The 14,051-nt window shown below is 37.7% G+C and overlaps 2 protein-coding genes across 7 annotated transcripts in view; one reads left to right on the plus strand and one right to left on the minus strand.

Annotated features, from left to right (window-relative positions):
• The window catches only part of HDGFL3 (HDGF like 3), an 87,722-nt gene extending 73,722 nt beyond the window's left edge, over nucleotides 1-14,000 (plus strand). For both annotated transcript variants that reach the window (XM_021098881.2, XM_084968558.1), the window contains one exon: nucleotides 9,174-14,000. In XM_021098881.2, coding sequence (XP_020954540.1) covers nucleotides 9,174-9,179 — 6 coding nt within the window. In that variant the 3' untranslated portion in view covers nucleotides 9,180-14,000. The remainder of the gene's footprint in view (nucleotides 1-9,173) is intronic.
• Nucleotides 10,893-14,051, minus strand: part of TM6SF1 (transmembrane 6 superfamily member 1) — a 29,329-nt gene continuing 26,170 nt past the window's right edge. For 3 of the 5 annotated variants that reach the window (XM_084968542.1, XM_001929144.6, XM_005666106.4), the window contains one exon: nucleotides 10,893-12,006. In XM_084968542.1, the coding sequence (XP_084824668.1) occupies nucleotides 11,815-12,006 (192 nt within the window). In that variant the 3' untranslated portion in view covers nucleotides 10,893-11,814. The remainder of the gene's footprint in view (nucleotides 12,007-14,051) is intronic. The other 2 variants (XR_014810412.1, XR_014810413.1) reach the window with 2 other exon arrangements.

A 14,051-nucleotide genomic window follows, 5' to 3' on the forward strand; every position in this document is an offset into this window, starting at 1 on the left:
TAGGTTGTTGGTCTCTTAATTGCAAGTGCATCTCCAGTGTCCTGCATTGGTACCCTCTTCTTCTCACAATTTCTGATTTTGGTAGCATATTTGTGTGTGGATGATTTCCTATGCCTTTACTGGTGAGCCTTGTCATTTGTGGTATTTTTGTTTCTAGTTGTGTCCTTTCCTTTTCTAGCTAGAGAAGGTCCTTTAGTATTTGTTTAAAGCTGGTTTAGTGTTGCTCAATTCTCTTAGCTTTTGCTTATCTGTAAAGCTTCTGATTTCTCCTTCAAATCTGAATGAAAGCGTTGCTGAGTACAGTAATACCGGTTGAAGGTTTCTTCCTTTCATCACATTAAGTATTATCATGCCTGCAGAGTTTCTGCTGAAAAATCTGCCAGTAACTTTATTGGGGTTCCCTTGTATGTTACTTGTTTCTTTTCCCTAGCTGTTTTCAATATTTTCTCTTTGTCTTTAATTTTGGTCAGTTTGATTAATATGTGCCTCAGGATGTTCTTCCTTAGGTTTATTTTATATGGTAGTTGTTGTGCTTCCTGGATTTGAGTGAGTGGTTCCTTCCCCATGTTAGGGAAGTTTTCAGCTATTATCTCTTCCGAATAACCTTTTTTTTTTGCCTTTTTCTGGGGCCACTCCTGCAGCATATGGAGATTCCCAGGCTAGGGGTCTAATCGGAGCCATAGCCACTGGCCTATGCCGGAGCCACAGCAACACAGGATCCGAGCCATGTCTGCAACCTACACCACAGCTCACGGCAATGCCAGATACTTAACCCACTGAGCAAGGCCAGGATCAAACCTGCAACCTCATGGTTCCTAGTCGGATTTGTTAACCACTGTGCCATGACGGGAACTCCTTGAATAACTTTTCTGTCCGTTTCTCTCTCTCTTCTTCTTCTTCTGGCATCCCTGTAGTACAGATGTTGGTGCATTTAACATTGTCCCAGAGTTCTCTGAGACTCTCTTCATTTCTTTTCAATCTATTTTTCTCTTTTCTGTTCCTCATCAGCGATTTCCACTAGTCTGTCCTCCACCTAGCTTATTTGATCTTCTACCTCCTGTATTCTGCTGTTGGTTGCTTCTAATGAATTTTTTATTTCAGTTATTGTATTTTGCATCTCTGCTTTGCTTAAATTTTATATCTTGTATTTCTTTGCTCAGTATTTCCTGTAAATTATCAATCTTTGCCTCCAGTTTATTTCCAATGTCTTCAGCATCATCAGTCTGAAGTCTTTTTCCTGGAGGTTAATAATCTCCAGATCACTTAACTGTTTTTTGGCCATGCCCTTGGCATGCAGATCGGGGCCAGGGATCAGACCCATGCCACAGCAGTGACAATGCTGGATCTTAAACTGCCAGGCCACTGGGAAACTCCCTTTTTTTGGAAATGATGACATTTACCTCTACTATGTTTCCAAGTTTCTTTCATGTGGTTTTGTGTAGAGTAGTTCACTCATTTTTCATTGTTTTATAATGACTCAGTTTTATGAGTACACCACAACTTCTTTATCCAGTCTCCTATCAACACGCCTTTTGGTCATTTCCAGCTTTTTGCAATTGTGTACTGTGTTTCTGTGAGCATTTTCATATTGTTTCCTAGTACACACATGCAAGGGTTTCTTTAGAGTATGTAGACCACAATTGGACATGCTGACTCATGAGTTTATGGTTTTTAACATTATAAGGTAATGTCAAATTAGTTTCCTAAGTTATCGGACCAATTTATAGTCTAACCATCAGTGTATGAGTCCCGTAATGACTAACTTGGCATTGTAAGACTAAAATTTTGCCAGCATAGTGAGTGTAAAGTATAGTCTTCTCTTTGGCTGTGCCCAAAGCATGTGGAAATTCCTGGGCCAGGGATTGAAGCTGCACCACAGCAGCAACCCAAGCTTCTATGGTGACAGCATTAGCTCTTTAACCCACTGTGCCACAAGAGCACATCATAAATTACAGTCTTACTTTGCAGTTCTTTGATCAGTAATGAAATTGTTCTTCTTTTCACATGTTTATTGACCAATGTTTACTCTTCTGTGCAGTGCTTGCTTTGGTTTTTGCCCATTTTCCTATTGGATGTTTTTCTTACTGATTTGTAGGACTGCTTTACATATTTTGGATTTTTACTGACATGGGTGGTCATATGCATTCAGATATCTTCTCCAAGTTTGTGACTTATCTATTCAGTTTTTTAATGATACCTGTTAGTAAGCAGAATTTATTTTGTTATAGCCAGATTACCAGACTTTCCATTTTTCAGTCTTATATAAGAAATCTATTTCTATCCCAAGGTTGGAATCTTCTCCTATGTTTCCTTTTTAAATTAGAAAATTTTGTTCTTAACATTTCAGTGTTTAATCCATCTGGAATTGATTTTTTGTGTATGGTATGATATAGGATCCCATTGCATTTTCCCCCATAGCATGACCATTTAACCTGCACCATATATTAAATAATCCTTCCTTTCCTCTCTGATCTGTAGTGTCATCTGTCATATAACTATGAGTCTTTCTCTAGTCTATTCTAATCCTTTGCTCAGTATCATACTTTTTAAATTGTAATAGCTTTATAATGTGTTCTGATATCTTGTAGGGCAAGTAGCCTAATTTTAAACCTCTTCTCAAATATTTAATAGTCATGGTCCAGGATAGAAGGTCAAGAGATCGTATTTTCTTGATGAGAGAATTTATAACACATATACAGATAAGAATGGTCCAAATATGGAATGATCACAAGAATAAAGGAAGAAAAAATTGCCAAAGTAGTGCTCTTCAGCAGGCAAGAAGGCATAATAAGATCTAGTGTACATCTGGCGGGGTTACCTTAGTTCATCCATTGAAGCAGGAGGAAATGCAGAGTGTTTGAGCACAGGTGTGGGTAAGTGGGTACTTGGGGTGAAAAATTTCTCATCTGATATTTTGATCTTCTTGGGAAGCAAGGTCAGCATTTGAGAGTGAGAACGGGAAGAAGTGTTGGAAGTTTCATGAGAGGAAAAGTGATAAAATAGTTACTTAGAAGAATAAAGAGTGATTGGGCTTGGGAAATGAAATTGAACTGCCAGACAGTAGTAAGGGCCCACTTGAGGTTAGTGGTCATGAATTTAAAGTGAGAACAGTCAGATGGCTGTGTGTTTTTCTCTAGGCATATTCAGTTGTGCAGTCACAGAAGGGCAGAATTGAATTTCACTAGAATTGGGGTTTGCCTAGAGAGTAGAGTTAAGGAGGTTAGAGGCAAGGAAGTTGTGGGTTTATGCAAGGAAAGGATTAATTATGATGAACCCATGGAATCCAAAATATGTTCCCAGGGAAATAAGGACATGAAGCGATAGGATCAATAGATTTTGAGTATCAAAGTATTCTTGAAGTTGGATTCTTGGATAAAGGAAGTAAGCTAGAAAGGTAAGTGATGATAGAAGAGTAAGATGGTTAAGTTGAATTACGGAAGGGTGATGGTAGCTGCCGATGATAGTCCAGGTGCTTTTGGTATTTAGAGTGGGACAGTCCTTCATTGTGTGAGCATTGTCTATGACACAGAACATCTTTAGTGCCCTTGGCCCCAGCCCATTAAATGCCATAGCACCTCCACGTTCTGTGACAACCTAAAGTGTTCTCATAATTTGCCCCCCAAAATAGTGACTTAAAACAGTATTTTCAGATATCCTCAGTGGTTGAGACTCATTTATCTAAGAAATAATCATGTAAATAAGTGACTGAGGTAAAGTGACAGACAAGATCTTTGGAGAAGAGGAAATCGAGGAACTGAGAGGGCATAGTGTTGGAAAGACCATTTCTTTGCATGTTGACATCCCAGCAGTTATGATATTGAATGACACTGGGGCAGAGCTGAAATCTTTGAGGTGTCAGGGGGAGTGACCCAGGGAGTCTGAAGATGACTGCAGTAGGGAGGAGTGGTGGTTCACAAGCTAGAAGGAATTTTTCTCCTGGGGATGGAAGCACAAAAGAGAGAAAGGCTAAAGATTAAGGACAACTTCCCCACCTCTAGGGCCTGTAAGAGCTATGGCAAAGGAAAAAGTTACCATTTGGGGGGCTATAGGAAAAGAAGCAGCACTATCCTCAGGGGAAACCAGGTTTCCATTAGAACAGGTGGATCCATAAAATATCTTGGGAATGTAGAAGATTTGCTAATGACTGACTAGGATTTCAAGGGGCCCAGTAGGAGAGATTGAAGAATTTGGGTGGGTGGGTGGGAGTGTTTAATAGGTGAGATTGTAAATGAGCATGTACAAAGTGACCAAGGAAGAGCATCCAGGAAGTGAGAGATGCCCCGGAGCCCATCTCGTGGCAAGGATATAGGGCATAAAGAAAAAGGATTGTGGGCCTCGAGGCAGATGTTGGTGTTAAAATTATGAATAGTGATAAAGGAAGGAGAAAAGAGGTTCTTACAGGGAACCGCAGCAGTCTGAGGCCCCTTTTATTTCTGGAGGTTCTCTGCCTTCATCCTCACTCATGCTAGTGGAAGCAGAAAGCAGAAGGGGACAACCTCCAAAACACTTAGCACTTCCCTCCATGATTCATGTGACTGTGAAGTGGAGGTATCTAATCTTTGTGGCCATATTAGCAAGAACTAACACATTTTGAGGTCAGCTGGTGGTTAGTCCTCTTCTAAGCTCACTCAGGTAATTTTTGGCAGGATTCAGGTTACTCAGTCATTGGACTGAGCTTTTCATTTCCTCACTGACTGCTGGTCAGAGGCCTTTCTTGGTTCCTTGCCACATGAGTCTCCGTAACGCAGCTCCTGCATGGCGGCTGGCTTCATTAGCGAGAGAGAGAATACTAGCAACACAGAAGTCACTCTTTTGTTATCCGGTCTCAGAAGAACATCCCATCACTTTTGCCTCATTCTGTTCATTAGAAGCAAGTCCCAAGGTCCAGCCCACACTCACATGGAGGGTATTACAACAAGAGTCTGAATAAGGAGGGAGGCATCATTGAGGACTGTGTCTGAAACCAACCACTGCTAACAAGGGGATTAGAACTGACTTATAACAGTCAGGTTCTACCCACTCCTGGAGCTGGAGTCAAGTCCCCAAATCACAAGACTGTTACATAATTGTGGGAAGCAGTAAAAGATAGAATAAATGTTGGGGGGACAGCCACAGAGTTCACTGTAACCACTAACCAGTATTCGTACCTTTATCCTTCTGGCTCAGTACCTATTATTCTCTCTACGACATAGTGCTGCCTCCGTTTGTATTGCCATTGCCCTCCAGATCAAGCCCAGACTCCCTATTTCAGCATATAATGGCCTTCACACTCTGACCCCTGATTAACTTTTTGGCCTTACTTCTCACCATTTACTTAAATTTGTTCTAAGCCTGGCTCTTCAAACTTTTTGGTCTCAGGACCCTTTTAATATTCTTAAAAGTTACTGATGGCTCCAAAGAGTTTTTGTTATAGCTATTGATATTTACTTAATTAGAAATAAAAACAGGCGTTTCTGCTGTGGTGCAATGGGTTAAGAATCTGACTGCAGCAGCTCTGGTTACTGCGGAGGGTGGTTTTGATCCCCAGCCCAGCACAGTGGATTAAAGGATCCAGCATTGCTGCAGCTGCACTGTAGTTTACAGCTATAGTGTAGTTTGCAGCTGTGTCTGGGATTTAATCCCTGGCCTGGGAACTTCCATATGCCATGAAGGCAGCAAGGGAGGTCAGGGGGGTGAGAAAGACATTTTTAAGAGATTTGTTAATTTGCTTTAAAATAATAATAAACTCATTACTTAACACATTTTTATGAAAAATAAATTACATTTTCCAAAAAAAATTTTTTTGAGAAAAGTGACTTTGTTTTACATTTTTAAAAATCTCTTTAGGGAGCTCCCATCATGGCTCAGTGGTTAACATACCCAACTGGCTGATTGGATTAGCCAGCTGTTACCAGTAGAGAGGTGGCATGGCACCTAGTACTCATGAGGATGCAGGTTCAATCCTTTACCTTGCTCAGTGGTTTAAGTGTCTAGTGTTGCCATGCGCTGTGGTGAAGGTTGCAGACACGGCTTGGATCCCGCATTGCTGTGGCTGTGGTGTACGCCAGCGGCTACAACTTGCATTTGACCCCTATCCTGGGAACCTCCGTATGCCATGGGAGTGGCCCTAAAAAGACAAAAAAAAATCCAATTAATGTCTACTTTGAAAGAGGACATCAGGCAGGATTCTCATATCTACTTCTATACTCAGTCTGTTATGATGTTATTTTGGTTGATGTATATGAAGAAAATGTGACCTTACATAGACATGTAGTTGAAAATGGAGATAGGAGTATTTCACGTCTTTTCAGATCATTGAGTATATTCTCTGATATTACCACCACTAAGTGGTAATTTCTTGGAGATTAGTTGCAGTGGAGATTCAGTTAAAATCTATTAAACTGTCTGGCACTTTGAATAGCTTTTACACGTTTGGAAAATATTTGTTTCCTGAGTTATTCAAGTCTTCCAAATATATCATTATGAAATCTTTTTAATCACATTTTTTGGCCATGCCTGTGGTATGTGGAAGTTCCCAGACCAGGGACCAAATCCATGCCACAACAGTGACAATGCCAGGTCCTTAGCTCACTAGGCCACCAGGGAACTCCTAGTCACATTTTAAAATACCACTACCTATCTTGTCAGAAAAATCTTTTTTTTTTTTGTTTTTGTTTTTGTTTTTGTTTTTGTCTTTTTGTTGTTGTTGTTGTTGTTGTTGTTGCTATTTCTTGGGCCGCTCCCGCGGCATATGGAGGTTCCCAGGCTAGGGGTTGAATCGGAGCTGTAGCCACCGGCCTACGCCAGAGCCACAGCAACACGGGATCAGAACCGCGTCTGCAACCTACACCGCAACTCACGGCAACGCCGGATCGTTAACCCACTGAGCAAGGGCAGGGACCGAACCCGCAACCTCATGGTTCCTAGTCGGATTCGTTAACCACTGCGCCACGACAGGAACTCCAGAAAAATCTTTTTTTTAATTGGGGAGCTCTGGTTGTAGAGGATGTAAGTTTTCCAGAATTCTAATTTTCACTTAAATGCTCAAATTTTATCATTGGCAACAAATACTGCCAGTTGTTTTTGTTGAAGTAATAGGCTAATTACATTTATTTTTAACAAAGTGCCAAATATTCAAGTCTGAATAACCATAGTTTATCTGTCATCACTTTTTCAAGTAAAACTGGTGCTCCATAAAAAGATCCCATGATTTCCACTGCCTCATAACTTTTGCTTATTGTTTTCTGCGTATCTGTCAGCTTCACTGCCACCCTACAGCCTTTCAATGTTCCTCATATTCAAAGGCCTCAAGAGAGAGTCTGATTGGATTAGCCAGCTGTTACCCAGTAGAGAGGTGGCATGGCACTAACCATGGCAACCAAATCATTGAGGAACAACTTCTGGCTACTCACTTGAAGGAGAGTTTCAGTCTAGCAAACACTCAGAATTCTTGTGTCTAGGACATTCATCATTATGAATTAGCAAGATATTTTTTGATATACAGATGCAGATAGAGTGATTACAGTGTGAGAAGTTTAAACAAATTAGATTTATAATTTGGTTTCACAAGCACCCATCTTGACAGTACCTTGTTTAAAGACCCCTTCCCCCAAAAAAGAGTATTGTAGTTACAGTCACATTCTGCTACCACTTTCACTTTGAGGCACTGATAATATTCTGAGTCTTCCATGGGACCATCTGTTCCAAAAATATTCTTCACCGTGGATTGAATAGTTGTTATTACTTTGAATTTTCTACCAATGTAAATAAACATAGAGTGTAGTGCTTTTCCAATGAATATTAATAAAAAAGACATTGTTAAAGAAGTTTCTTTGGTTGATTAACAATTTTTCATTGTTTTAATGAGTGTCTCCCTCCTTCACAAGGGAGGAAGGTCCTCCAAAGTCTGTGAGTATAATCTTATTTCTAGTGTTTTTCATTAATAAATAATTAGGAGTCACCAGGCACTCTTGCAAGTTCACAGATTTTACATGAAATTTTTTTTTTTTGAGAATGGCTTTCTCAAAGGGTGGGAACAAAGAAGGCTAAGAATGTATTTCTGTCATCTTGAGGGGATGTTAGGTTTACTAACTTTTCCTATTTGAAGGTTCTAGAATTATATATCATGTACCATTCAGGATAGATTTTGGCTACGTAAGTGAAAACACACCCATGAATGAGCACATATGTGCTTACAAACAAGTTCATTGACGTGGTGAAGTAAAGAGCTGAAGGCAGGCTGTTTTAGAAAAAAATATTGGGGGCCTGAGTTCCCTCTTTCCTTCATCCCATGAGAACATTACTAAGGGGTTTAGTGTATTTGGGTTAATGATGAAGAAAACAAAAATAGCATCCCTATGGGGAAATGTAACCTGACACAATTTAAAGTGGGACCCAAATTGAAACATAATTCTTTTAGGAAATAGGAATATTTTATCTTTGTCACATGGATGCAGTCTAAATTTTAAAAGAAATCTAGACTTCTTTTCCTTTTGAACCTTGATTTATTAACTCTTGTATTTCTTTGAGCTGTATGTCACAAGTAATTAAGTTGTAAATATTACACAGAATAATTTATACACTCTATAGATACTTTTCTTTTCTTTTTTGGCTGCCCCACAGCATATGGAGTTCCTGGGCCAGGGATCAGATATTTCTCCCCCAAACACTGTTGCGACCTACGCTGCAACTGTGGCAATGCCCAATCCCTTTAACCCACTGTGCCGTGCTGGGGATTGAACCTTTGTCCCAGTGCTCCAGAGATACTGCTGATCCCACTGCACCACTTGGGGAACTCCTGCAAATATTTTGAAAATTTTAAACAATTTACCTTTCTTTCTGACACCAGAGTTCTCAGAAAGATGAATTGTCTCAATTTTTCCATTGACTTTATCCCAGTTACACATCCCAGCAACACACTGCTGCCCTCTGTCCCCTAGCAAACAATAGACAAAGTTTATTGAGGTTCCCACCCACTTTTTAAAATGGAACACTAAAAATGCCTTAGTGGTTCCTCTAGTTTTTGCACTGAGAGATATAAAGCAAAGCCTCAGAGGCAGTTCTTGCTGAGTATTATCAATGCTGCAGTGCAGATGAGAATCTCAGAAAATCCAGCTATATACTATATAGGTATGGGTAGCTCTTATTATTATCAGAAATCATCTAAAGGCTTGTATTCTTTCCTTTTTTTACAGACCTAACTACCATAATGAATGCTGCATATTAAGAAAACCACAAGAAGATTATACGTTTGGTTGTCTAATATTCTTGGATTTGATATGAACCAACACATAGTCCTTGTTGTCATTGACAGAACCCCAGTTTGTATGTACATTATTCACATTCCTCTCTGTTGTGTTTGGGGGAGAAAAAGACATTTTAGCCTTTTTTAAGGTTATTGATTTAATTTCATGTTATTTGGTTGCATGAAGTTGCCCTTAACCACTAAGGATTATCAAGATTTTTGCACAAGCTCATACATGTCTAGGATCCTTTATCAAGGCAGTTATGTTCATCACTCTTCTGCCTTTACTTCACCATCACCAAATACTCAGTTAAATATAAATTAGCATTTTAAAAAATGACCACTCAACATAATGCTTAAGGGATTTCCTCTCTGTGACAGAACCCAGGAACCAGTTCCTAGATGCATAATGTTGGCATATTGAAGATGAACTTAAAATTGTCCTTCAGTTTTGAGGCCATGTGTAAAGTTTAATCATATTGTAAAATATCTATTCCGTATTAGAAATAGCTAGTTGACAGCTTATACTTCTCAAAACTCATGTTGTTATGTACACAAACTCAGTTTCTATATGTGAAGTTAGTGAGTCTTTTTGTGTTACTCCAAAATAAAGGCAATGATTTATTTTTTCCCAATGCCAATACAATTTGAGCTAATCACTTAAGCTGGATACTTTACATTTCAATGCTGGAATCAGCAGTAGCCCTATGGGAAGTAAGACAAAGCATTGACTTTTAAATATAGACTTTTAAAACAAACTGTTGTTTTCTTTTGGAACTATAATTAGAATATACTCATCCACAAACCATTATTATGTGTACATTACTGTTGCAATTGTGATAATAGAGAATTTTATTTATTTTTATGCCAGCTTATATTGTGAAAACACATTTAGTCAATTTGAGTTTTATCAATCCTGTTATGCTTGTCCTTGGAACATCTTTCGCGTATTCAAGGTTTGTAGTTGAAAAGTTTACTGTAAAAAAAAAAAAAATCAAAAACAAAAAAATGTATTGTTTTTACAGAATAAATTTATTGGAATGTGTACTGGGAGTAAGATTTGAGGTTGTAAACAATTAAGATAGTGTAATTTGGCTTCATATATGTAATGTGAGGTATTAATGTAATTCATATATTAAAGCAAAGATTGTTAACAGCAAATTGACAGTAGACTCAAATGCAGGTGAGGGTTTTCTTTTTTCTTTCCTTTTTTTTTTTAAAAAAACACTGTGGATTTTAGGTTTTTTGTAAACACAGGGGGGAAGAAGAAGAATTGGCTGTGTGATTGCTTACACATCTAATATACTTACCAGCTCAGTGGACCCTAAATTCACACACTTGACATTATCCATACATTGATTTGGACCCCATTTTCTTTGAGTGTTCTTATTTTGGGTGAAGAGCTAGTAAATAACATGAAGAAAAAATGTGAGTAACTCTAAAAGCTGACTGAGGGCCATAAATGATGGTGGCAGTGGTGGTGGTGATGGTGATGATGGCAGCTGAGGGTATGAGAGCACCAGGCCACTTACCACTCTAGGGCACTGAGGAGGCAGCTATATTTTTGGTTTGTTTCTCTCATTTATCAGATATTAATTTTCCTCTATTATACTCACACTTCCAAATATGAAAAGTTCATTAAGAGATAGCAAGAATGCCAGTCTGGTTCTTTTTCCTTAAGAGGTACTTTTTAATTTTGAATATTTTAAATTAAAATTAATGAAATTTAATTAATTAATCAAACGTCCTCTTCATTGCTCACATTAAAACATAAGGAGAATGTAGATGACATTTTGAATTGGAACATATAACTGATAGATTTTTAAAATAAAAAGCTTAAAGACTACAGAACTTTTTCTGAAAAAAATATACAAAATGTTTCAAATTTAATAAGATTTGTCTTCATAAAAGGCCAAAAATAATTTATTAAAAATACACACAAATACAGTAGAAATATTTCCAGTCACCAATAAAAGGACTATTCATTAAGGGTAATGATAAAGTTATAGATCCCACCTTAGCTCTTTAGACTCACAAAAAAATTTTAGTAAAAGCAATTTTTGAAACAACAGTAAATAGTATACTTTCTTTGGGAAAACATTTTTCAAACAACATTTTAAAATATTCTGATGATTTGTCTTTTATATTGAGGTTGATAATGAAGCATATATATCTTTATGCAAAAAGTATTTCTCCAGTATGTATTTGCTATTTTGAAATTTTTAATATACGTAGACCATATTCACTTTTGAATAGTTTCCTTTTCATGCTCACTATTGCAGGAGCTAAATTGTAATTTTTCACTCGTATATTTAATATGTGCAAACAGAATATTGAGATAGATGGTCAAGTTTATTCACAAATAACTGAATATATTTCTTTAAATAGACTTTCTAAACAACTTCAGTTTTCCTTCAAGTAAAGAAAATTTACCTGCATCATACCTATGATAGCTCACACATACAGGGCAGAGCAAGAATTTATGTATCTTTAAAGGTTCCTGTATAGGAAGAGAGTGGAATGGGACCAAATATCAGGACCAGAATAACAAAAGTCAGTAATCTAGAGAAGAAGACCATAAAATAATGTTTTTATTCAACTTTTTCATCTGCCTTTGTTTTTATGAAGAACTCTGGTTTGTAGATACAGCGATAGGCCAGGAGCTGAGGAAGAACTCCATATGCTATATTTAATGCTAAAAAAAGGATTTTCGCTTCTTCGGGGACTCTGTAGACATAAGCAGTTCTAGCATGAAGAGAAGCACCGATGTGAGAAAACTGAGCCTGTTGCATTTAAAAAAAAAAAAAAAGGGTAAGCATGAATTTTGTGTTCAGTCGGATGCACGGTGAGTTCTGAATGACTCATTCAGACCATGTCCCTGTGCCCTCAAAACCAATACTTTAAAACAATCCACAGTCTTCAATATTTTATTGAACTTAGTGACATAACCATTCAAATAAAGGAAACTTTCAGCATGTCTTTATCAGGCTAGCTGATTTTAAAGTCCCCCTTACCAAACATTAGTGGCTTAATTTAACAGAAAAATATGAATAAAATCTGTTTTTTTTTTTTTTTTCGGATTTGCTTTCTGGATATACTCTATTATAGGGCTTCAGTTTGTGGTTCACAAAATGTGTCTCAATAAAAATGAAGCAAATACAGAGTTTAGACAGATAAAATATTTTTATTTTTAGCCTGACTATTTAAAGAGAAGCACTGAGGACCTCAGCTTCTTTATCAGTCCTTTGCCTACTCCTTGGAGCAAGAACCCAAAGCCCTTTATTATGCATTTTGTTTGTTTATTTATTCATGTATTTGTGTTTTATGCAACTTAAAAAATGCTAAGGTTTGTTTTATATAAGATAAGGCGGGGGTAGGAATTGGTTGCTTTTTATAAAATGGCAAATGTACATGCAGGCAACCTTTTTAAATCAAATTATTATTTATTTAGAAGTACGGCTTGTCAACATAATCTGAGTTTCCCAAACAGAAAGGCAAGAGCTTCCCATTTGTACTTAGATACTTGTTCAGAACATACATTCAGAATGTGGCAGTTGGTCTTTTTTTGCTGCTTTTCATAAGCACAGGGGAAAACTGTATTAGAAAAGGCTTTTGTGACAGTATTTCCTCAGGATCCTTGTATTATTACAAAATGCAACCCTGGATTTCATATCTTACTGAAATTCAAGATATACATAAATAAAGGACTGGGAATCTAAATGTAGTTATGTGGTGACTTATTAGTTCATCAGGATCAAAGTGAAGAGACAGAAAGATCCTATAATCTAAAAAAGGCACAGAAGTAACAAGAATGAAAAACTAAATAACTTGCTTTTAAATACATAGAAGTTATCTTACATTTCCTTCCATATGAAATCAGTTTATCTTGCTAAGTGGTTAACAGATAAGTGTTACTTAGCATTTGACTTTACTGTGGTAAGAAAAGGACACGTTTTCATAAGCAGTATGTGTATGGATTGTATCAGTGAAAGACATTTTAGCAAGTTACATTTTTACAAATTACTGATACTTTCTGGGGATGTCTGGTAGTTTTGCTGCTCTCTGGAGACAGAAATTAAATTAGCATGGTGCATTGCCAAGGACCAATGCCAACGCAGGAAATGGTCTGCACTGTGATCCGTGAGGCGCTGAAAGGGCTCTACCCTCAAACACACCTCCCCCAGGGCAGATGCCCAAACCGAACCCAGCAAATGTTAAGCATTTCATCTCTGGGCTATGAAGACAAAAGACCTTGAGAGTAAAGGGCTTTTGAGAGAGGCTGCCCTGGGGAGCTGTTCTTAGGGACATTCTAGGAACACTGAACAGGAACTTGGCCCCCAACACTGTTTTTTCCTATGGTCTATTTTGAATAACAGTATTTTTCTGAATAAGTAATCAAACTGTTTCTTCTGGACTAGAGGCCAGATCTGAACCCTGATTTTCAGAAATGTGCATTTGGTGTCTCTATAGACACTTGTACCACATCTCAAAAATCACCAAGTTTGGGGAAATGCAACCGTAGTTTAAGAGAATGATGTGAGCAGTCATGCTTACTTACATAGGGAATCTGCTTTAAAAATCTGATTTCGTAGGCTCTTTTCCTGCACTAACCAGTGCAGTTAATACCTCATTTTCAGAAACGGCAAACTCATGGCAACATTTTAAAAATGATCATGTCCTTATATTTTAGATTGTAAGCCCACTGGGCAGGTACTGTGTCTAATGTTTTGTGTGACACATATCGCATTGTTAGAGCTCAATAAACGTTCAACAGTAATGGTCTTGTGACTGTCAAAATTCAAAAAGCTTCTACAAAGCATTTCTATAT

The sequence above is a fragment of the Sus scrofa genome, chromosome 7 (genome assembly GCF_054392235.1).
Source record: "Sus scrofa isolate SSC_HxYL_T2T_F1_AM1 chromosome 7, Sscrofa_HxYL_maternal_Yorkshire_Landrace_v2.0, whole genome shotgun sequence".
Lineage (NCBI taxonomy): Eukaryota > Metazoa > Chordata > Mammalia > Artiodactyla > Suidae > Sus > Sus scrofa.